The sequence below is a fragment of the Somniosus microcephalus genome, chromosome 32 (genome assembly GCF_052327205.1).
Source record: "Somniosus microcephalus isolate GS21.2 chromosome 32, FLI_Smic_1.0, whole genome shotgun sequence".
NCBI lineage: Eukaryota > Metazoa > Chordata > Chondrichthyes > Squaliformes > Somniosidae > Somniosus > Somniosus microcephalus.
Genome location: NC_141018.1, coordinates 34,130,460 through 34,153,135, shown reverse-complemented (window position 1 = coordinate 34,153,135; position 22,676 = coordinate 34,130,460). Strand labels below are relative to the sequence as shown.

At 54.5% G+C, this 22,676-nt stretch overlaps 3 protein-coding genes across 6 annotated transcripts in view; 2 read left to right on the top strand and 1 right to left on the bottom strand.

Moving 5' to 3' along the window:
* igf1ra (insulin-like growth factor 1a receptor) overlaps positions 1 to 3,951 on the top strand; it is a 305,819-nt gene extending 301,868 nt beyond the window's left edge. Inside the window, exon 22 of the transcript XR_015074380.1 lies at positions 3,864 to 3,951. The gene's annotated coding sequence lies outside the window, so the exon portion shown is untranslated. The remainder of the gene's footprint in view (positions 1 to 3,863) is intronic.
* On the bottom strand, positions 915 to 19,746 carry pgpep1l (pyroglutamyl-peptidase I like). The gene is made up of 6 exons (XM_085972356.1): positions 19,366 to 19,746; positions 18,497 to 18,566; positions 15,449 to 15,501; positions 5,435 to 5,551; positions 3,807 to 4,033; positions 915 to 1,349 (listed from the first exon to the last, which is right to left on the bottom strand). The coding sequence occupies exons 2-6, from the start codon at positions 18,528 to 18,530 to the stop codon at positions 1,181 to 1,183; spliced, it is 600 nt and encodes a 199-aa protein (XP_085828482.1). The 5' UTR covers positions 18,531 to 18,566; positions 19,366 to 19,746; the 3' UTR covers positions 915 to 1,180.
* Positions 18,967 to 22,676, top strand: part of fam169b (family with sequence similarity 169 member B) — a 30,609-nt gene continuing 26,899 nt past the window's right edge. Inside the window, exon 1 of one of the 4 annotated variants that reach the window (XM_085972352.1) lies at positions 18,967 to 19,450. In XM_085972352.1, coding sequence (XP_085828478.1) covers positions 19,177 to 19,450 — 274 coding nt within the window. In that variant the 5' untranslated portion in view covers positions 18,967 to 19,176. The remainder of the gene's footprint in view (positions 19,451 to 22,676) is intronic. The other 3 variants (XM_085972353.1, XM_085972354.1, XM_085972355.1) reach the window with 3 other exon arrangements.

Below are 22,676 nucleotides of genomic sequence, written 5' to 3'. Positions count from 1 at the left end.
GGCGCGCCGCACTGTCGGAGGGGCAGTGCTGAGGGAGCGCCGCACTGTCAGTGCTGAGGGAGTGCCGCACTGTCGGAGGGGCAGTACTCAGGGCGCGCCGCACTGTCGGAGGGGCAGTACTGAGGGAGAGCCGCACTGTCGGAGGGGCAGTGCTGAGGGAGCGCCGCACTGTCGGAGGGGCAGTGCTGAGGGAGCGCCACACTGTCGGAGGGGCAGTGCTGAGGGAGCGCCGCACTGTCGGAGGGGCAGTGCTGAGGGAGCGCCGCACTGTCGGAGGGGCAGTGCTGAGGGAGCGCCGCACTGTCGGAGGGGCAGTGCTGAGGGAGCGCCGCACTGTCGGAGGGGCAGTACTGAGGGAGCGCCGCACTGTCGGAGATGCCATCTTTCAGATGAGACATTAAACCGAGGCCCTGTCTGCCCTCTCAGGTGGAAGTAAACGATCCCAGGACACTATTCGAAGAAGAAGAGTTCTCCCTGGTGTCCTGGGCCAATATTTAATCCCTCAATCAACATCACGACAGTGCCACGCTCCCTCAGTACTGCCCGTCCGATAGTACAGCGCTCCCTCAGTACTGCCCCTCCGACAGTGCAGCGCTCCCTCAGTACTGCCCCTCCGACAGTGCAGCGCTCCCTCAGTACTGCCCCTCCGACAGTGCAGCGCTCCCTCAGTACTGCCCCTCCGACAGTGCGGCGCTCCCTCAGTACTGCCCCTCCGACAGTGCGGCGCTCCCTCAATACTGCCCCTCCGACAGTGCAGCGCTCCCTCAGTACTGCCCCTCCGACAGTGCAGCGCTCCCTCAGTACTGCCCCTCCGACAGTGCAGCGCTCCCTCAGTACTGACCCTCCGACAGTGCAGCGCTCCCTCAGTACTGACCCTCCGACAGTGCAGCGCTCCCTCAGTACTGACCCTCCGACAGTGCAGCACTCCCTCAGTACTGCCCCTCCGACAGTGTGGCGCTCCCTCAGTACTGCCCTGGGCGTGTCAGCCTGGATTTTTATGCTCAAGTATCTGGAGTGGGACTTGAACCCACAACCTTCTGACTCAGAGGCCAGAGTGCTACCCACTGAGCCACGGTGCGATAATCTTGTTCTCAACACGATGAGGATTGAGGGCAGAGGATGGTTGTGTAGGCCGGGGGATTCACAGTTCGTTCTCCGACCACTTTGACTCCAACTGCTCTCAGTGGAGCGCTGTCTCCAGGTCCTGCAGCATCTCTTGTACAATCAGCTGGAGGGCCTTGCCCAGACTCGCCACGGTAAGCTGCTTACTCAGCGGAGGGACATGAATGAAGCCAGCTTTCCTGTTGCCATGGTGCAGTGAAAGGTAATAAGCATAATCACAAAGATACCTAAGGAAATATTTTTTGTAAGGTCAGTTGAAGAGGATCAAGACATTTCAAAGTAGTGTCAATATTTGCAGCTTCCCTGTAGCTCGGTGTGCAACTTACTTCGAGTTCCCAAAGCCTTGGCTCTTGGCAGCCTGTTCTTGGGTTCTCGAGGCTTAGAGAAATGATAGGACTCGGGTCTGTGTCTGCGATTCCCCACACGGTGATGGGACGGGGGTCTGTGTCTGCGATTTCCCACACGGTGATGGGACGGGGGTCTGTGTCTGCGATTCCCCCACACGGTGATGGGACGGGGGTCTGTGTCTGCGATTCCCCCACACGGTGATGGGACGGGGGTCTGTGTCTGCGATTCCCCCACACGGTGATGGGACGGGGGTCTGTGTCTGCGATTCCCCACACGGTGATGGACGGGGGTCTGTGATTCCCCCACACGGTGATGGGACGGGGGTCTGTGTCTGCGATTCCCCCACACGGTGATGGGACGGGGGTCTGCGATTCCCCCACACAGTGATGGGACGGGGGTCTGTGTCTGCGATTCCCCCACACGGTGATGGGACGGGGGGTCTGTGTCTGCGATTCCCCCACACGGTGATGGGACGGGGGTCTGTGTCTGTGATTCCCCCACACGGTGATGGACGGGGGTCTGCGATTCCCCCACACGGTGATGGGACGGGGGCCTGTGTCTGATTCCCCCACACGGTGATGGGACGGGGGTCTGTGTCTGCGGTTCCCCCACACGGTGATGGGATGGGGGTCTGTGATTCCCCCACACGGTGATGGGACGGGGGTCTGTGTCCGTGATTCCCCCACACAGTGATGGGACGGGGGTCTGTGTCTGTGATTCCCCCACACGGTGATGGGACGGGGGTCTGTGTCTGCGATTCCCCCACACGGTGATGGGATGGGGGTCTGTGTCTGCGATTCCCCCACATGGTGATGGGACGGGGGTCTGTGTCTGTGATTCCCCCACACGGTGATGGGACGGGGGTCTGTGTCTGTGATTCCCCCACACGGTGATGGGACGGGGGTCTGTGTGTGTGATTCCCCCACACGGTGATGGGACGGGGGTCTGTGTCTGCGATTCCCCCACACGGTGATGGGATGGGGGTCTGTGATTTCCCCCATACGGTGATGGACGGGGGTCTGTGTCTGCGATTCCCCCACACGGTGATGGGACGGGGGTCTGTGTCTGTGATTCCCCCACACGGTGATGGACGGGGGTCTGTGTCTGCGATTCCCCCACACGGTAATGGGACGGGGGTTTGTGTCTGTGATTCCCCCACACTGATGGGACGGGGGTCTGTGTCTGCGATTCCCTCACACGGTGATGGGACGGGGGTCTGTGTCTGCGATTCCCCCACATGGTGATGGGACAGGGGCCTGTGTCTGCGATTCCCCCACATGGTGATAGGACGGGGGTCTGTGTCTGCGATTCCCCCACATGGTGATGGGACGGGGGTCTGTGTCTGCGATTCCCCACACGGTGATGGGGCGGGGGTCTGTGTCTGATTCCCTCACACGGTGATGGGACGGGGGTCTGTGTCTGCGATTCCCCCACATGGTGATGGGACGGGGGTCTGTGTCTGCGATTCCCCCACATGGTGATGGGACGGGGGTCTGTGTCTGCGATTCCCCCACACGGTGATGGGACAGGGGCCTGTGTCTGATTCCCCCACACGGTGATGGGACGGGGGTCTGTGATTCCCCCACACGGTGATGGACGGGGGTCTGTGTCTGCGATTCCCCCACACGGTGATGGGACGGGGGTCTGCGATTCCCCCACACGGTGATGGGACGGGGATCTGTGTCTGCGGTTCCCCCACACGGTGATGGGACGGGGGTCTGTGATTCCCCCACACGGTGATGGGGCGGGGGTCTGTGTCTGCGATTCCCCCACATGGTGATGGGACGGGGGTCTGTGTCTGCGATTCCCCCACATGGTGATGGGACGGGGGTCTGTGTCTGTGATTCCCCCACACGGTGATGGGACGGGGGTCTGGGCCTGTGACTCCCGCTGTGGGTAGTTACTAAGTCGAAACTGGGTACCTCCCCACAGGATTGGAAAAAGAACAGGCCAATAGTTGAATTTTAATGGGGCCCTTTGACTTGCTGTGTAGAAACAAGGATAACCCTCCCACCCAATCACATGCCCTTGCTATAGAGCAGGGAATGGCGAAGGAGCTGCACTGAATCCCGCCTCGGCCCACATCTCACAGCCAGGAGGCCGTGAACGGAAGGCCAGCGACACGGAGAATAAGATGTCTGGATGAAGATTGGCCACTAACCGTATTCAGTGAGAGTCCGTGCCTTCAGGCTGGGGGCGGGAGGGAAGTGCCAGGTGTGCTTTCCAACATCCAATACCTCATCATTTTCAAACAATTTAATTGCTGGACATAAAGGATTTAAGGAATCGGGGTCGTTTTCTGAAGTATTGAGGTGCTTTGTGTTGCTATTATTTACCTCCCTGCATCTCTGGACTGGATGATTCCAATATCCATCCTGGATAATTTTTTACAGATGGCCCTCATGTTGATCAGGGACTCGATCTTCTCTGGACCTCCCTCTACGCAGCAGTTTCCCGCTGGACAGAAGCCACATACGTCGCGATCTTTGTATCCGTGATTCTTGGCGCACTGTTCAAGAATAATCGTCTTCGATGCTGTCGCTACTCCAACATGGACGGCCAGCTTAACAGAACATGAGGTACAGGAACTCGATAAAAGTCAAGCCCAAATCACGCAATCTTTTGTCGATGAAAGTAAAGTTGGATCTTTTTGTGCCCCTCCCAAGTTGTCTACCCTCCACTCCCGCCCACTCCGACTCGCGCTGGGGTACAGGTTCCGCGGGCACCGGCTGCCCCCCGGTCCCTCGCCCTCCTTCACGTGAGCCCAAACCACGAGTGTCGGCACAATCTTACTCTGGCAGCCCCACAGCTCAGGTGATCCTCTCCTTACCCACTGTTCGCACACACACTCACTCACACACGTACACACACACTCACTCACACACACATATGCAACAAGACCTGGACAACATTCAGGCTTTGGCTGATAAGTGGCAGGTAACATTCGTGCCACAGAAGTGCCAGGCAATGACGCTCCAACAAGTGAGAGTCTAACCACCGCCCCATGACATTCAAGGGCATTACCATCACCGAATCTCCCACCATCAACATCCTGGGGGGTTACCATTGACCAGAAACTTAACTGGACCAGCCACATAAACACTGTGGCAACAAGAGCAGGTCAGAGGCTGGGTATTCTCACCTCCTGACTCCCCAAAGCCTTTCCACCACCTACAAGGCACAAGTAAGGAGTGTGATGGAATGCTCTCCACTTGCCTGGATGAGTGCAGCTCCAACAACACTCAAGAATCTTGACACCATCCAGGACAAAGCAGCCCGCTTGATTGGCACCCCATTCACCACTTTAAACATTCACTCCCTCCACCACTGGCGTACCGTGGCTGCAGTGTGTACCATCTACAAGATGCACTGCAGCAACTCGCCAAGGCTTCTTCGGCAGCACCTCCCAAACCCGCCACCTCTTCCACCTAGAAGGACAAGGGCAGCAGACGCATGGGAACACCACCACCTCCAAGTTCCCCTCCAAGTCACACACCATCCTGACTTAGAAGTACATCGCCGATCCTTCATCGTCGCTGAGTCAAAATCCTGGAACTCCCTCCCGAACAGCACTGGGGGAGTGCCATCACCACACAGACTGCAGTGATTCAAGAAGGCGGCTCACCACCACCTTCTCAAGGGCGATTGGGGATGGGCGATAAATGCTGGCCTTGCCAGCGACGCCCAGATACAATAAGCGAATAAAAAAAAAATATACACACACACATTCGCACGCGCGCACACACATACTCGTGCACACATGTTCACGCACACACACACTCACTCACGCACACAGACACGTGTACGCACACACGCGTTCTCTCTTTCCGGCAGGGTGCAGTAGACATGGCTCAGGAGTGAGATCTCTGATTTTTCCTCTGCCCAGCCCACCACAGTTGTAAAATAAGTGAAGCAGGACCGCCAGCCAGAGTCACCCTCACCCCGAGACCAAGTTTAAAGAAACCTGTGGCTGTTGTGTTTCCCACATCCTGGTCAGAAGCTCCCGGGTTCGCTGGTAGTGAACGGGCAGTTCCACAGTTTCCAGTCGAACATTCTCACCCAGGCCTAACTTCTCCAGCTCCTGGGGAAGTAAAGTTGTAAAATGTTATTAAAAATAACGTATAATTGTTACTTATATTAACTGTCCCAATCCTCACCCTCACCCAATCCTCATCCTCACCCAATCCTCACCCTCACCCTCGCCCAATCCTCACCCAATCCTCATCCTCACCCAATCCTCATCCTCACCCAAACCTCATCCTCACCCAATCCTCATCCTCACCCTCACCCAATCCTCATCCTCACCCAATCCTCACCCTCACCCAATCCTCATCCTCACCCAAACCTCATCCTCACCCAATCCTCATCCTCACCCAATCCTCACCCAATCCTCATCCTCACCCAATCCTCACCCTCACGCAATCCTCATCCTCACCCGCACCCAATCCTCATCCTCGCCCAATCCTCACCCTCACCCAATCCTCATCCTCACCCAATCCTCACCCTCACCCAATCCTCACCCTCACCCAATCCTCGCCCAACCCTCATCCTCACCCAATCCTCATCCTCGCCCAATCCTCACCCACACCCAATCCTCACCCTCACCCAATCCTCACCCTCACCCAATCCTCATCCTCACCCAATCCTCATCCTCACCCAATCCTCACCCTCACCCAATCCTCATCCTCACCCAATCCTCATCCTCACCCAATCCTCACCCTCACCCAATCCTCATCCTCACCCGCACCCAATCCTCATCCTCGCCCAATCCTCATCCTCGCCCAATCCTCACCCTCACCCAATCCTCATCCTCACCCAATCCTCACCCTCACCCAATCCTCGCCCAATCCTCATCCTCACCCAATCCTCACCCTCGCCCAATCCTCATCCTCGCCCAATCCTCATCCTCACCCAATCCTCACCCTCACCCAATCCTCATCCTCACCCAATCCTCATCCTCACCCAATCCTCACCCACACCCAATCCTCACCCTCACCCAATCCTCATCCTCACACAATCCTCATCTTCACCCAATCCTCACCCTCACCCAATCCTCACCCTCACCCAATCCTCACCCACACCCAATCCTCATCCTCACCCTCACCCAAACCTCACCCAATCCTCATCCTCACCCAATCCTCACCCTCACGCAATCCTCATCCTCACCCGCACCCTATCCTCATCCTCGCCCAATCCTCACCCTCACCCAATCCTCACCCAATCCTCATCCTCACCCAATCCTCACCCTCACCCAATCCTCGCCCAACCCTCATCCTCGCCCAACCCTCATCCTCGCCCAACCCTCATCCTCACCCAATCCTCACCCTCACCCAATCCTCGCCCAATCCTCACCCACACCCAATCCTCACCCTCACCCAATCCTCACCCTCACCCAATCCTCATCCTCACCCAATCCTCATCCTCACCCAATCCTCATCCTCACCCAATCCTCATCCTCACCCTCACCCAATCCTCACCCTCACCCAATCCTCATCCTCACCCGCACCCAATCCTCACCCAATCCTCATCCTCGCCAAATCCTCATCCTCGCCCAATCCTCACCCTCACCCAATCCTCATCCTCACCCTCACCCAATCCTCGCCCAATCCTCATCCTCACCCAATCCTCACCCTCACCCAATCCTCACCCTCACCCAATCCTCATCCTCACCCACACCAATCCTCACCCACACCCAATCCTCACCCTCACCCAATCCTCATCCTCACCCACACCCAATCCTCACCCTCACCCAATCCTCATCCTCACCCAATCCTCATCTTCACCCAATCCTCACCCTCACCCAATCCTCACCCTCACCCAATCCTCATCCTCACCCTCACCCAAACCTCACCCAATCCTCATCCTCACCCAAACCTCACCCAATCCTCACCCTCACCCAATCCTCACCCTCACCCAATCCTCATCCTCACCCAATCCTCACCCTCACCCAATCCTCATCCTCACCCAATCCTCACCCAATCCTCATCCTCACCCAAACCTCACCCAATCCTCATCCTCACCCAAACCTCACCCAATCCTCACCCTCACCCAATCCTCATCCTCACCCAATCCTCATCCTCACCCAATCCTCATCCTCACCCAATCCTCACCCTCACCCAATCCTCACCCTCACTCAATCCTCACCCAAACCTCATCCTCACCCAATCCTCATCCTCACCCTCACCCAAACCTCATCCTCACCCTCACCCAATCCTCATCCTCACCCGCACCCAATCCTCGCCCAATCCTCATCCTCACCCAATTCTCATCCACACCCAATCCTCACTCTCACCCAATCCTCACCCAATCCTCATCCTCACCCAATCTTCATCCTCACCCAATCCTCACCCTCACCCAATCCTCGCCCAATCCTCACCCACACCCAATCCTCACCCTCGCCCAATCCTCACCCTCACCCAATCCTCACCCTCACCCAATCCTCACCCACACCCAATCCTCACCCTCACCCAATCCTCACCCTCACCCAATCCTCATCCTCACCCAATCCTCACCCTCACCCAATCCTCATCCTCACCCAATCCTCACCCTCACGCAATCCTCATCCTCACCCGCACCCTATCCTCATCCTCGCCCAATCCTCACCCTCACCCAATCCTCACCCAATCCTCATCCTCACCCAATCCTCACCCTCACCCAATCCTCGCCCAACCCTCATCCTCGCCCAACCCTCATCCTCGCCCAACCCTCATCCTCACCCAATCCTCACCCTCACCCAATCCTCGCCCAATCCTCACCCACACCCAATCCTCACCCTCACCCAATCCTCACCCTCACCCAATCCTCATCCTCACCCAATCCTCATCCTCACCCAATCCTCATCCTCACCCAATCCTCATCCTCACCCTCACCCAATCCTCACCCTCACCCAATCCTCATCCTCACCCGCACCCAATCCTCACCCAATCCTCATCCTCGCCAAATCCTCATCCTCGCCCAATCCTCACCCTCACCCAATCCTCATCCTCACCCTCACCCAATCCTCGCCCAATCCTCATCCTCACCCAATCCTCACCCTCACCCAATCCTCACCCTCACCCAATCCTCATCCTCACCCACACCAATCCTCACCCACACCCAATCCTCACCCTCACCCAATCCTCACCCAATCCTCATCCTCACCCACACCCAATCCTCACCCTCACCCAATCCTCATCCTCACCCAATCCTCATCTTCACCCAATCCTCACCCTCACCCAATCCTCACCCTCACCCAATCCTCATCCTCACCCTCACCCAAACCTCACCCAATCCTCATCCTCACCCAAACCTCACCCAATCCTCACCCTCACCCAATCCTCACCCTCACCCAATCCTCATCCTCACCCAATCCTCACCCTCACCCAATCCTCATCCTCACCCAATCCTCACCCAATCCTCATCCTCACCCAAACCTCACCCAATCCTCATCCTCACCCAAACCTCACCCAATCCTCACCCTCACCCAATCCTCATCCTCACCCAATCCTCATCCTCACCCAATCCTCATCCTCACCCAATCCTCACCCTCACCCAATCCTCACCCTCACTCAATCCTCACCCAAACCTCATCCTCACCCAATCCTCATCCTCACCCTCACCCAAACCTCATCCTCACCCTCACCCAATCCTCATCCTCACCCGCACCCAATCCTCGCCCAATCCTCATCCTCACCCAATTCTCATCCACACCCAATCCTCACTCTCACCCAATCCTCACCCAATCCTCATCCTCACCCAATCTTCATCCTCACCCAATCCTCACCCTCACCCAATCCTCGCCCAATCCTCACCCACACCCAATCCTCACCCTCGCCCAATCCTCACCCTCGCCCAATCCTCACCCTCACCCAATCCTCACCCTCACCCAATCCTCACCCACACCCAATCCTCACCCTCACCCAATCCTCACCCTCACCCAATCCTCATCCTCACCCAATCCTCACCCTCACCCAATCCTCATCCTCACCCACACCCAATCCTCACCCAATCCTCACCCACACCCAATCCTCACCCTCACCCAATCCTCACCCTCACCCAATCCTCACCCTCACCCAATCCTCATCCTCACCCACACCAAATCCTCACCCTCGCCCAATCCTCATCCTCACCCAATCCTCACCCTCACCCAATCCTCATCCTCACCCAAACCTCACCCAATCCTCATCCTCACCCAATCCTCACCCTCACCCAATCCTCATCCTCACCCGCACCCAATCCTCATCCTCGCCCAATCCTCACCCAATCCTCACCCTCACCCAATCCTCATCCTCACCCAATCCTCATCCTCACCCAATCCTCACCCTCACCCAATCCTCGCCCAATCCTCACCCTCACCCAATCCTCGCCCAATCCTCATCCTCACCCAATCCTCACCCTCACCCAATCCTCATCCTCACCCAATCCTCACCCTCACCCAATCCTCATCCTCACCCAAACCTCACCCAATCCTCATCCTCACCCAATCCTCATCCTCACCCAATCCTCATCCTCACCCAATCCTCACCCTCACCCAATCCTCACCCAAACCTCATCCTCACCCAATCCTCATCCTCACCCTCACCCAAACCTCATCCTCACCCTCACCCAATCCTCATCCTCACCCGCACCCAATCCTCGCCCAATCCTCATCCTCACCCAATTCTCATCCACACCCAATCCTCACTCTCACCCAATCCTCATCCTCACCCAATCCTCATCCTCACCCAATCCTCACCCTCACCCAATCCTCGCCCAATCCTCATCCTCACCCACACCCAATCCTCACCCTCGCCCAATCCTCATCCTCGCCCAATCCTCACCCTCACCCAATCCTCACCCTCACCCAATCCTCACCCACACCCAATCCTCACCCTCACCCAATCCTCACCCTCACCCAATCCTCACCCTCACCCAATCCTCATCCTCACCCAATCCTCACCCAATCCTCATCCTCACCCAATCCTCACCCTCACCCAATCCTCATCCACACCCAATCCTCACCCTCACCCAATCCTCATCCTCACCCAATCCTCATCCTCACCCAATCCTCACCCTCACCCAATCCTCGCCCAATCCTCATCCTCACCCACACCCAATCCTCACCCTCGCCCAATCCTCACCCTCGCCCAATCCTCATCCTCGCCCAATCCTCACCCTCACCCAATCCTCACCCACACCCAATCCTCACCCTCACCCAATCCTCACCCTCACCCAATCCTCACCCTCACCCAATCCTCATCCTCACCCAATCCTCACCCTCACCCAATCCTCATCCTCACCCACACCCAATCCTCACCCACACCCAATCCTCACCCTCACCCAATCCTCACCCTCACCCAATCCTCACCCTCACCCAATCCTCATCCTCACCCAATCCTCATCCTCACCCACACCAAATCCTCACCCTCACCCAATCCTCATCCTCACCCAATCCTCACCCTCACCCAATCCTCATCCTCACCCAAACCTCACCCAATCCTCATCCTCACCCAATCCTCACCCTCACCCAATCCTCATCCTCACCCGCACCCAATCCTCATCCTCGCCCAATCCTCACCCTCACCCAATCCTCACCCTCACCCAATCCTCACCCTCACCCAATCCTCATCCTCACCCAATCCTCATCCTCACCCAATCCTCACCCTCACCCAATCCTCGCCCAATCCTCACCCTCACCCAATCCTCATCCTTACCCAATCCTCACCCTCACCCAATCCTCATCCTCACCCAATCCTCACCCTCACCCAATCCTCACCCTCACCCAATCATCACCCTCACCCAATCCTCACCCAATCCTCACCCTCACCCAATCCTCACCCTCACCCAATCCTCACCCAATCCTCATCCTCACCCGCACCCAATCCTCACCCAATCCTCATCCTCGCCCAATCCTCACCCTCACCCAATCCTCATCCTCACCCAATCCTCACCCTCACCCAATCCTCGCCCACTCCTCATCCTCACCCAATCCTCGCCCAATCCTCATCCTCACCCAATCCTCACCCTCACCCAATCCTCATCCTCACCCAATCCTCATCCTCACCCAATCCTCACCCTCACCCAATCCTCATCCTCACCCAAACCTCACCCAATCCTCATCCTCACCCAATCCTCACCCTCACCCAATCCTCATCCTCACCCAATCCTCATCCTCACCCAATCCTCATCCTCACCCAAACCTCACCCAATCCTCATCCTCACCCAATCCTCACCCGCACCCAATCCTCATCCTCACCCGCACCCAATCCTCATCCTCGCCCAATCCTCACCCTCACCCAATCCTCATCCTCACCCAATCCTCACCCTCGCCCAATCCTCACCCTCACCCAATCCTCGCCCAATCCTCATCCTTACCCAATCCTCACCCTCACCCAATCCTCATCCTCACCCAATCCTCATCCTCACCCAATCCTCACCCTCACCCAATCCTCACCCAATCCTCATCCTCACCCAATCCTCACCCTCACCCAATCCTCATCCTCACCCAATCCTCATCCTCACCCAATCCTCACCCTCACCCAATCCTCACCCTCACCCAATCCTCATCCTCACCCGCACCCAATCCTCACCCAATTCTCATCCTCGCCCAATCCTCATCCTCACCCAATCCTCACCCTCACCCAATCCTCGCCCAATCCTCATCCTCACCCAATCCTCGCCCAATCCTCATCCTCACCCTCACCCAATCCTCACCCAATCCTCACCCTCACCCAATCCTCATCCTCACCCAATCCTCATCCTCACCCAATCCTCACCCACACCCAATCCTCACCCACACCCAATCCTCATCTTCACCCAATCCTCACCCAAACCTCATCCTCACCCAATCCTCATCCTCACCCAATCCTCACCCTCACCCAAACCTCACCCAATCCTCACCCTCACCCAATCCTCATCCTCACCCAATCCTCATCCTCACCCTCACCTCATCCTCACCCAATCCTCATCCTCACCCAATCCTCACCCTCACCCAATCCTCATCCTCACCCAAACCTCATCCTCACCCAATCCTCATCCTCACCCAATCCTCACCCAAACCTCATCCTCACCCAATCCTCATCCTCACCCTCACCCAAACCTTATCCTCACCCAATCCTCACCCTCACCCAATCCTCACCCAATCCTCATCCTCACCCGCACCCAATCCTCGCCCAATCCTCATCCTCACCCAATTCTCATCCACACCCAATCCTCACTCTCACCCAATCCTCACCCAATCCTCATCCTCACCCACACCCAATCCTCACCCTCGCCCAATCCTCACCCTCACCCAATCCTCGCCCAATCCTCATCCTCACCCTCACCCAATCCTCACCCTCACCCAATCCTCACCCTCACCCAATCCTCACCCTCACCCAATCCTCACCCTCACCCAATCCTCATCCTCACCCAATCCTCACCCTCACCCAATCCTCATCCTCACCCAATCCTCATCCTCACCCACACCCAATCCTCACCCACACCCAATCCTCACCCTCACCCAATCCTCACCCTCACCCAATCCTCATCCTCACCCAATCCTCATCCTCACCCAATCCTCACCCACACCAAATCCTCACCCTCACCCAATCCTCATCCTCACCCAATCCTCACCTTTACCCAATCCTCATCCTCACCCTCATCCTCACCCAATCCTCACCCACACCCAATCCTCACCCACACCCAATCCTCACCCACACCCAATCCTCGCCTAAATGTCGGAGTCAGCCGTGGCTCAGTGGGAAGCACTCTCTCACCTCTGAATCAGAAGGTTGTGGGTTCAAGTCCCACTCCAAACACTCCAGACTCCCAGTGCAGTGCTGAGGGAGTGCTGCACTGTCAGAGTTGCTGTCCTTCGAAACAGGCATTAAACCATTGACCACGTCTGCTCTCTCAGTTGGACAATAAAGATCTCGTGGGCCCTATTTTGAAGAAGAGCAGGGGAGTTCTCCCCAGTGTCCTGGGCCAATATTTATCCCTCAATCAACATCACTAAAAACAGATGATCTGGTCATTATCACATTGCTATTTGTGGGAGCTTGCTGTGTGCAAATTGGCTGCCGCATTTCCTACATTACAACAGTGACCACACTTCAAATAGTACTTCCTTGGCTGTAAAGTGCTCTGGGACGTCTATGGTCATGAGAGGCGCTATAGAAATGTCTTCTTTCTTTCTCACCAATCCTCACCCATTCCTTGTTCTCACCCGGGGAGCTGGTTGGGCTGAGGCAGCAGTAGAGGGTGCTACCACCGGTTTCTACTTCCTTGGGCTGGGGAAGGGTCCTACCAGCCAGTGCGGCTGCTCCTGATCATGCTCCAGTGCCCCTACCCCGCTGGAGAGTGCGGCTGTGCTGAGATCGAGTGAGCAGAAGGTTAAGCTGTGATGCCCTCATGGTCGAACAGCCTGCCGCCACTCACTGTCTTCGGCTGACACATGAAGAAAGGCCACTTGGGTGAGCTACCAGAGGGCAGCAAGACACTTGAGGAAAGGAGGGGAAGACAATTAATTAGAGAGGTACAGTTGTTGGATATTGGCAGGGAAGGAGCTTGAGTTGGTTGAACAGCTTCGGAAAAAGATACATCATATTGGAGAACCATTAATTGGAAAGCCATATAATCTTTTTGTCAATAGAAAATCAGCACCTAAAGAGTTAGAAAGGATGGGGGCCTCGGGCACCATTTCTTGAAGTTCTTTCAAGTTCCCTTGACAACAGGAACATCAATTAGACCTGTTCATTCAAGTCCCTGACAAGAAAGACACAACAGTGCCTGAAGGGGAGTAAACAGCCACTGGAGGGAACATTGCTGATCTGTCTGCTGAAACTAAACCCTATCAGTCTCCCAGCTGCAAGAATGGCCTCGGAGCCAAGCGCAACACCGAAAAAAATAACAAAAACTGCTTTAAAACAAATCACAGATACTTTCGCACACACACACACACAAAAAATACAGGAACTGGCCTTCAAGTGCACTTTGATGGTTCCCTGAGATTGTACACACAGGAGTCCTTTCAGAGATAAAGAGAGGGGGTCAGTGAGACACAGGTTAGATCAAGAGAGGTTGGAAAAACAAACAGGCCACTGAATGAGTTTTCTTTCTGATTGTATATTCCAATAGGTGGCTCAGTGGGCAGCACTCTCTCTCTCTCGCCTCTGAGTCAGAAGGTTGTGGGTTCAAGTCCCACTCCAGGGACTTGAGCACATAAAGCTAGGCTGACACTCCCAGTGCAGTGCTGAGGGAGTGCTGCACTGTCGGAGGTGCCGTCTTTCAGATGAGACGTTAAACTGAGATCGCGTCTGCTCCATAAAGGTGGACGTAAAGCCCCCATGGTCACTATTTTGAAGAAGAGCAGGGGAGTTCTCCCCGGTGTCCTGGCCAATATTTGTCCCTCAACCAACATCAATACAAGAACCCTACAACTACCCAGACCACCTTGGGGCACTCATTGTTCTTTCGTGATTGACCATGAAGCCCTCCACGACATCTGCTGAAGAAACTTGGACATAATGGAGGGTCCACCTGAGAGGGCAGACAGAGCCTCGATTTAACATCTCCCTCAGTACTGGCTCTGGATTGTATACGGCCTGGATTTCTGTGCTCCAGTCCCTGGAGTGGGGACTATGAACCCGCAACCTTCTGACTCAGAGGCGAGGGTGCCACACACTGAGCCACGGCTGGCACTAATGAGCCACCCATAACATAAGATGTAGGAGCAGGAGTCGGCCATTCGGCCCCTTGAGCCTGCTCCGCCATTCAATAAGATCATGGCTGATCTGATCTTGGCCTCAACTCCACTTCCCTGAACGCGCCCCATAACCCTCGACTCCCTAATCGTTCAAAAATCTGTCTATCTCCACCTTAAATATATTCACTGACTCCGCCTCCACAGCTCTCCAGGGAAGAGAATTCCAAAGATTCACGACCCTCTGAGAGAAGAAATCTCCGTTTTAAATGGGTGACCCCTTATTCTGAAACACTCGAAATCTGCACGTAAATAAAACTCCTGTGTTGGTCTCAGTACCTGAACCGCAGCCCAGCTTGGGTTAGGGATGTATTGTCGGAATGGCCCAAAACCTGTTGAGTAGATGGAAAGCCAGGGAATGAAAAGGCACTGTGGGTATAGACAAGTTAAACATCAGGAAGTGTAACATGGTCTCAGACTCTACAAGAAGGGACATATCCTTAAACTTAGGGCGAAAGACACATTTTTGATTGAACTCCTTTACACAGAGGGTGGTGAGTGTTTGGAATGGATGAGCCAGGGAGGCCATGGGCTGAGTGTTTCAGTAACTGCGAGCAAGAGTTGGCGCGCAGAGAGAAACTTGGGAGAAGGGTGTGAGAAGTATTGTGTGGTATGATATTTCCTCGTGTCCTGGACCAGCCAGTGATCTTCTCTGGTCTGGTGTGTTCCTACATCCTGATTATTCTTCATCACATCTCCTTCGTAATAAAGGAGCCCAGGTGAAGGGTCAAGGGTCACAGTGCAGTTCATCAACAAGGATCAAAGGAAAATAAGTTGCTGCAAATAATTCAACTTCTTTCATAAGAACATAAGAAATAGGCGCAGGAGTCGGCCATTCGGCCCCTCGAGCCTGCTCCGCCATTTAATGAGATCATGGCTGATCTGATCTTGGGCTCAGCTCCACTTCCCTGCCCGCTCCCCATAACCCTTCACTCCCTTATTGTTCAATATCTGTCTATCTCCACTTTAAATGTATTTAATGACCCAGCCTCCACGGCTCTCTGGGGCAGAGAATTCCACAGATTTATGACCCTCAGAGAAGAAATTTCTCCTCATCTCAGTTCTAAAAGGGCGACCCTTTATTCTGAGACTGTGCCCCCGAGTTCTAGATTTCCCCACGAGGGGAAACATCCTCTCTGCATCTACCTTGTCAAGCCCCCTCAGTATCTTATATGTTTCAATAAGATCACCTCTCATTCTTCTAAACTCCAATGAGTATAGGCCCAGCCTGCTCAACCTTTCTTCGTAAGTCAACTCCTTCATCTCAGGAATCAACCGAGTGAACTTTTCCAGGGCAGATGACTTGCAGAAGTCAGCCTCCAATGATAAACCTCTCGCTTCCTACGAACCGTAATTTAACCGTGTGAGTGTAATGTGTGGGCAAGCAATGACCCTTGTACCATTGCGATATGCACATGGAAATAGGGCAGTGTACTTGCCGTGTCCCCAGATCGACACAGATTTAAGGTTTTGGGCAAGAGATACAGGGAGGGATGTGAGGGAAAACCTTTTTACGCAGCGAGTGGTGAGGACCTGGAACTCGCTGCCGACGGAAGTGGTGGAAGCGGAGACACTCGATGTTTTCAAGGGGAGACTGGATAGGCACTTGAGGGAAATAAACTTGCAGGGCTACGGGGATAGAGCGGGGGAATGGGACTGACTGGATTGCTCTAGAGAGAGCCGGCACGGACTCGTTGGGCCGAATGGCCTCCTTCTGTGCCGTTATGACGCTATGATCTCTGCTAAATGGAAGCAATGCCTCCCTGACAGACCACGTAGAGCAGGCTAAATCATTAATCGAGGGTTTTTTTATAAGAAGTAAAATTATACAGAGCAGGAGATTCAATCAGCAGGTAAAAAATAACAATATATCCTTAATTCACACTCAAAATAACAAGTCATTCAATGTATTTGCCTTTGGGTTACTCTGGAGTTTCACCTCGCTGGGGTGATTTGGAATTGTGACTAAACTAAAGATCTAAAGCTCTATTCTGATGCTGAGCAGCCTCTGGATACAGAGATGCCAATCCAGCCAGATTTCAACAGCTCCTTTCTCAGGTCCCTGACTCAAGCAATTCTCACACCTCCAGAACAAAGCAAAACTGCCACAGTGGGCACGAGTCTTGCTGGTAGGACCCCCTGGCGGGCCAAGATGCCAGCGATTTTTCCCCCCTCCCTCAATATATATTAATGATGATCTGGACGAGGGAATTGGATGTAATATCTCCAAATTTGTTGACGACACAAAGCTGGGTGGGAGGGTAAGCTGTGAGGAGGATGTCGTGAAACTCCAGTACGATTTGGACAGGTTGGGTGATTGGGCAGAAACATGGCAAATGCTGAAGGTAAGCATGCAGGTGCAGCAGGCAGTTAAGAAGGCAAATGGTATGTTGGCCTTCGTAGCAAGAGGGTTCGAGTACAGGAACAAGGATGTCTTGCTACAGTTGTACAGGGCCTTGGTGAGACCGCACCTTGAGTATTGTGTGCAGTTTTGGTCACCTTACCTGAGGAATGACGTTCTTGCCATGGAGGGAGTGCAGCGAAGATTCACCAGGTTGATACCTGGGATGGCAGGAATGACGTATGAGGAGAGATTGTGTCGATTGGGCTTATACTCACTGGAGTTTAGAAGATTGAGAGGGGATCTCATCGAAACCTATAAAATTCTGTCAGGTCTGGACAGACTAGATGCAGGAAGGATGTTCCCAATGGCCGGGGAGTCCAGAACCAGGGGTCACAGTCTAAGGATAAGGGGTAAGCCATTTAGGACTGAGATGAGGGGGAATTTCTTCACCCAGAGAGTGGTGAACCTGTGGAATTCTCTGCCACAGAGGCCGGTGGAGGCTAGTTCATTAAATATATTCAAGAAAGAGTTGGATATATTTCTTAAGGCTAAAGGGATCAAGGGATATGGGGAGAAGGCAGGGACAGGGTACTGAGTTTGGATGATCAGCCATGATCTCATTGAATGGCGGAGCAGGCTCGAGGGGCCGAATGGCCTACTCCTGCTCCTATCTTCTATGTTTCTATGCCCAATGGACATTGGGCGAGAATGTGAATTGGGCTTGCTGGTGGTGCCTTTCATGGTTGAACATCCAACCAACGCTGGCAGATGAAAATGACCGTTACGGCGGGGTACAGGAGCACCTCATGGAGCCATACCCTGGAGGAGACCCCCTCTGGTGGGGAGGGAGGAGGTGAGGGGGGGGAGAGCAGAGGAAAATATTGGGATGGGTAAAGATTCAGTTCTGGTGATGAAGCGAGTGAGCACAGCGAAAGAAAGGACAGAAGAGTTTTGCAGAATAGAAAAACTCTGAGGTACTATACCAGTAACCAGCACCAACTGGGAATCGGAGTCCATGTGGGAATCTTGGGTGTGCTGACCTTCTTCCCTGATCTGCAGAAATCAAAATAAGTAAAGACTTGCATTTCTATAGCGCCTTTCACAACCTTAGGATGCCCCAAAGCGCTTTACAGCCAATGAAGTACTTTTTGAAGTGTAGTCGTTGTTGTAATGTAGGAATACACGGCAGCCAATTTGCGCACAGCAAGCTCCCACAAACAGCAATGTGATAATGACCAGATAATCTGTTTTAGTGATGTTGATTGAGGGATAAATATTGGCCCCAGGACATCGGGGAGAACGCCCCTGCTCTTCTTCGAAATAGTGGCCGTGGGATCTTTCACGTCCACCTGAGAGAGCAGACGGGGCCTCGGTTTAACGTCTCATCTGAAAGACGGCACCTCCGACAGTGCAGCGCTCCCTCAGCACTGCACACAGTGTCAGGCTGGATTTTTGTACTCAAGTCTCTGGAGTGGAACTTAAACCCGCGACCCCTGAGGTGAGAATTAGGTTGTGATACAGTTCAGAAACAGGCCATTTGGCCCAACTGGTCCGTGCCGGTGTTTATGTTCCACACGAGCCTCCTCCCACCCACTCTTCATCTCACCCCATCAACACATCCTTCTATTCCTCTCTCCCTCATGTTTATCTAGCCTCCCCTTAAATGTATCTCTGCTATTCACCTCAACCACTCCCTGCGGTAGCGAGTTCCACATTCTCGCCCCCTCCCTCCTCCACCAACATGGGGACTTGCTGTTTTTTGTTGATTTTCTCACCCCTCCCCATGCCTCACATTACCCCGACCCGTCTGTTCAAAACTCCATGCACGGGGTTTTTCCCAGCCACCACCTACCTTTACATCTCCATATGGGAGGCGGAGCAAGAGCAGGAAGTGGGAGAGAGTGAAATGGAACTCGGCCCAACTCTGGCTGAACCAGGTAAGGGGAGTAAGAGAGACTTTTCCCACAGCAGGTTGTCACCAGCTTATCCACAAAGCGACTCGCTCTCTGATCCACCGCGGGAGGAAAAGAAATAACCCCTTCAAGGATCTTCTGGAATTTCAAAAGCGAGGCAAGCTTTAAAGAGAAAGTGGAGGAGAGAAAGATTCTAGTTCTGGAAACAGAAAACTGAAGCTGTCGACTTAACTGAATTGCAGCAGCTCCTAATATTAGACTCTGAGCCTGCTGGTGTCTGCTTTAAAGGTCTTGGGTCTAATATTAAAGGAATTTTACATGCTTGGCCTGTGTATTTCTAGCTCTCTGACCCTCCCAGTCCCCGCCTGCTCGTGACTAAATTTGACCTTCCGCCCCTGTCAGAGCCACTGGGCTTCGCTTGACAGTTTTATGAATGCTTCTCTCCCCAACCGCCCCACCTCCCCCACCACAAGGGGCTGACTCCTCGCTGGGAACAGCTCCGACGGGCAGCCCCAGCCCTCCGCTAACTCGCCCCAGTGTGAGCATTGCCGAGCTGTTCGACCACGGGAGCTTCACAGCTGCGCACACCCCCCCCCCCCCCCCCACGAATCCTGTCCTTGCTTGATATCACACGCACTTTGCCGCAGGTGGTCTTTCAATAGGTGTCAGCAGTGAACAGGAGGAGGCCATTCAGCCCCTCGAGCCTTGATCTGTGACCTAACTCCATATTACCCGCCTTTGGCCCATATCCCTTAATACCTTTGCTTAACAGAAAGCTATCAATCTCAGATTTATAATTAACAATTGATCTCGCATCAATTGCAGAAGAGAGTTTCAAACTTCTACCACCCTTTGTGTTTAGAAGTGTTTCCTAATTTCACTCCTGAAAGGTCTGGCTCTAATTTTTAGACGACGACCCCTAGTCCTAGAATCCCCAACCAGCGGAAATAGTTTCTCTCTATCGACCCTATCTGTTCCCCTTAATATCCTGAAAACTTTGATCAAATCACCCCTTAACCTTCTAAGTTCCAGGGAATACAACCCTAGTTTGTGTAATCGCACCCCGTAATTTAACCCTTGGAGCCCGGGTATCAATCTGATGGCTCAGTGGGCAGCACTCTCACCTCTGGGTCAGAAGGTCATGGGTTCAAGCCCCCCTCCAGAGACTTGCACAAACTCGAGACTATATGGTCGAATAGTGCGCCGACATGTTACTGTCTAGGCTTGGCCGCGAGGTGAGGTATGGGAGAGTGGTCAGTTCCTGCAGAACAGGAGCCACATGCCTTCAGGAATGTTGAGCAGAGAGTCCCGCACGCAAGCACGGTTTCCCCAGAGAAATCGTGTCTGCATTAACTCCCCGATACCGTACCAAAGAAACGGCAGAAAATCGACCTTCTGCCAAAGCGTGGGACCTAACTGGAGCAGGAGCTGCTCCCAGCGAGCGTTCCTTCCTCACGATTGTACAAGCCCCTGCCCGGTTTGAGAGGAATCCCCAACTTACAGCGCCCCCCCCCCCCACCCCGACCGGAAAATACCCCGATCACCTAACCCCTGATCACCACCCCTCCCAGTCAACGCCCCCTGATCATCACCCCTCCCCGTCAATGCCCCCCGATCACCTAACCCCCGCTCCCCCTGATCATCACCCCTCCCCGTCAATGCCCCCCGATCACCTAACCCCTGATCAGCACCCCTCCGGGTCAACGCCCCCCGATCACCCTCCCCCACATTCCGCCCCACCCCAAGCCTGTGTCCGCCTGGTGTGGCCATATCAGGGCTGGACCTTGGTTCTCTTTGACCCCAGGCCTGGCCACTTAAAATGGCCACCCTCCCACCGTCAGTGCAATGCCTGCCATTCCCAGGCCTAAATTTAAAGAGACAGTTCTCCTGTTTGTTGGCCGTCCTTGACTGTAATTCTAAACTGGGCATGAGTGAAACGTACGGGGCAAAACATTTGAAAAGAGTCCGGGCTTTTTATTCTCCCCCCTTTTGCCAAGTACAGTAATTGCTTATTATAGCGATAGCTGATGGATATAAGAATGTGTTATATAATAGACGTCACACAGAGCACTCTCACTGTAACACTGGCATAGTGTAACTCAGTGGGTAGAACTCTCGCCTCTGCATCCTGAAAGTTGTGGGTTCAAGTCCCACTCCCGAGACTGTGTGTTATAGAAAGACAGACTGACGTTTACAGAGCGCTTTATCAAGTCTCTCAGCAATGTCTCAAAGGGACTGAAATACAGTCAATTACACTGAAGCCCAACAACTTATTTGATGTAGGTTAATGTGGCCATCATTTTGCACACAGCAAGACCCCATGAAGTGAATGACCAGTTAATCGTTTTTTGTTGATATGGGTTGAGGCAGGAATATGGGCCCGGGACACCAGGGAGAACTCCCCTGCTCTTCTTCCAATAGTGGCCGAGGGATCTTTTACATCCACCTGAACCAACAGAACTAGGCCTCAGTTTAACGTCTCATCCGAAAGACAGCATCCCCAACAGTGCAGCACTCCCTCAGTACTGACCCTTCGACTGTGCAGCGCTCCCTCAGTACTGCTCCTCCGACAGTGCGGCGCTCCCTCAGTATTGCCCCTCCGACAGTGCAACACTCCCTCAGTACTGCCCCTCCGACAGTGCGGCACTCCCTCAGTACTGCCCCTCCGACAGTGCGGCACTCCCTCAGTACTGCCCCTCCGACAGTGCGGCGCTCCCTCAGTACTGCACCTCCGACAGCGCAGCACTCCCTCAGTACTGCCCCTCTGACAGTGCCGCTCTCCCTCAGTACTGACCCTCCGACAGTGCGGCGCTCCCTCAGTACTGACCCTCCGACAGTGCGGCGCTCCCTCAGTACCGACCCTCCAACAGTGCGGCGCTCCCGAAGTACCGCCCCCCCGACAGTGCGGCGCTCCCTCAGTACCGCCCCTCCGACAGTGCGGCGCTCCCTCAGTACCGCCCCTCCGACAGTGCGGCGCTCGCTCAGTACTGACGGTCCGACAGTGCGGCGCTCCTTCAGTACTGACCCTCCGACAGTGCGGCACTCCCTCAGTACTGACCCTCCGACAGTTCGGCGCTCCCTCAGTACCGCCCCTCCGACAGTGCGGCGCTCCCTCAGTACTGACCCTCCGACAGTGCGGCGCTCCCTCAGTACTGACCCTCCGACTGTGCGGCGCTCCCTCGGTACTGCCCCTCCGACAGTGCGGCGCTCCCTCAGTACTGCCCCTCCAACAGTGCAGCACTCCCTCAGT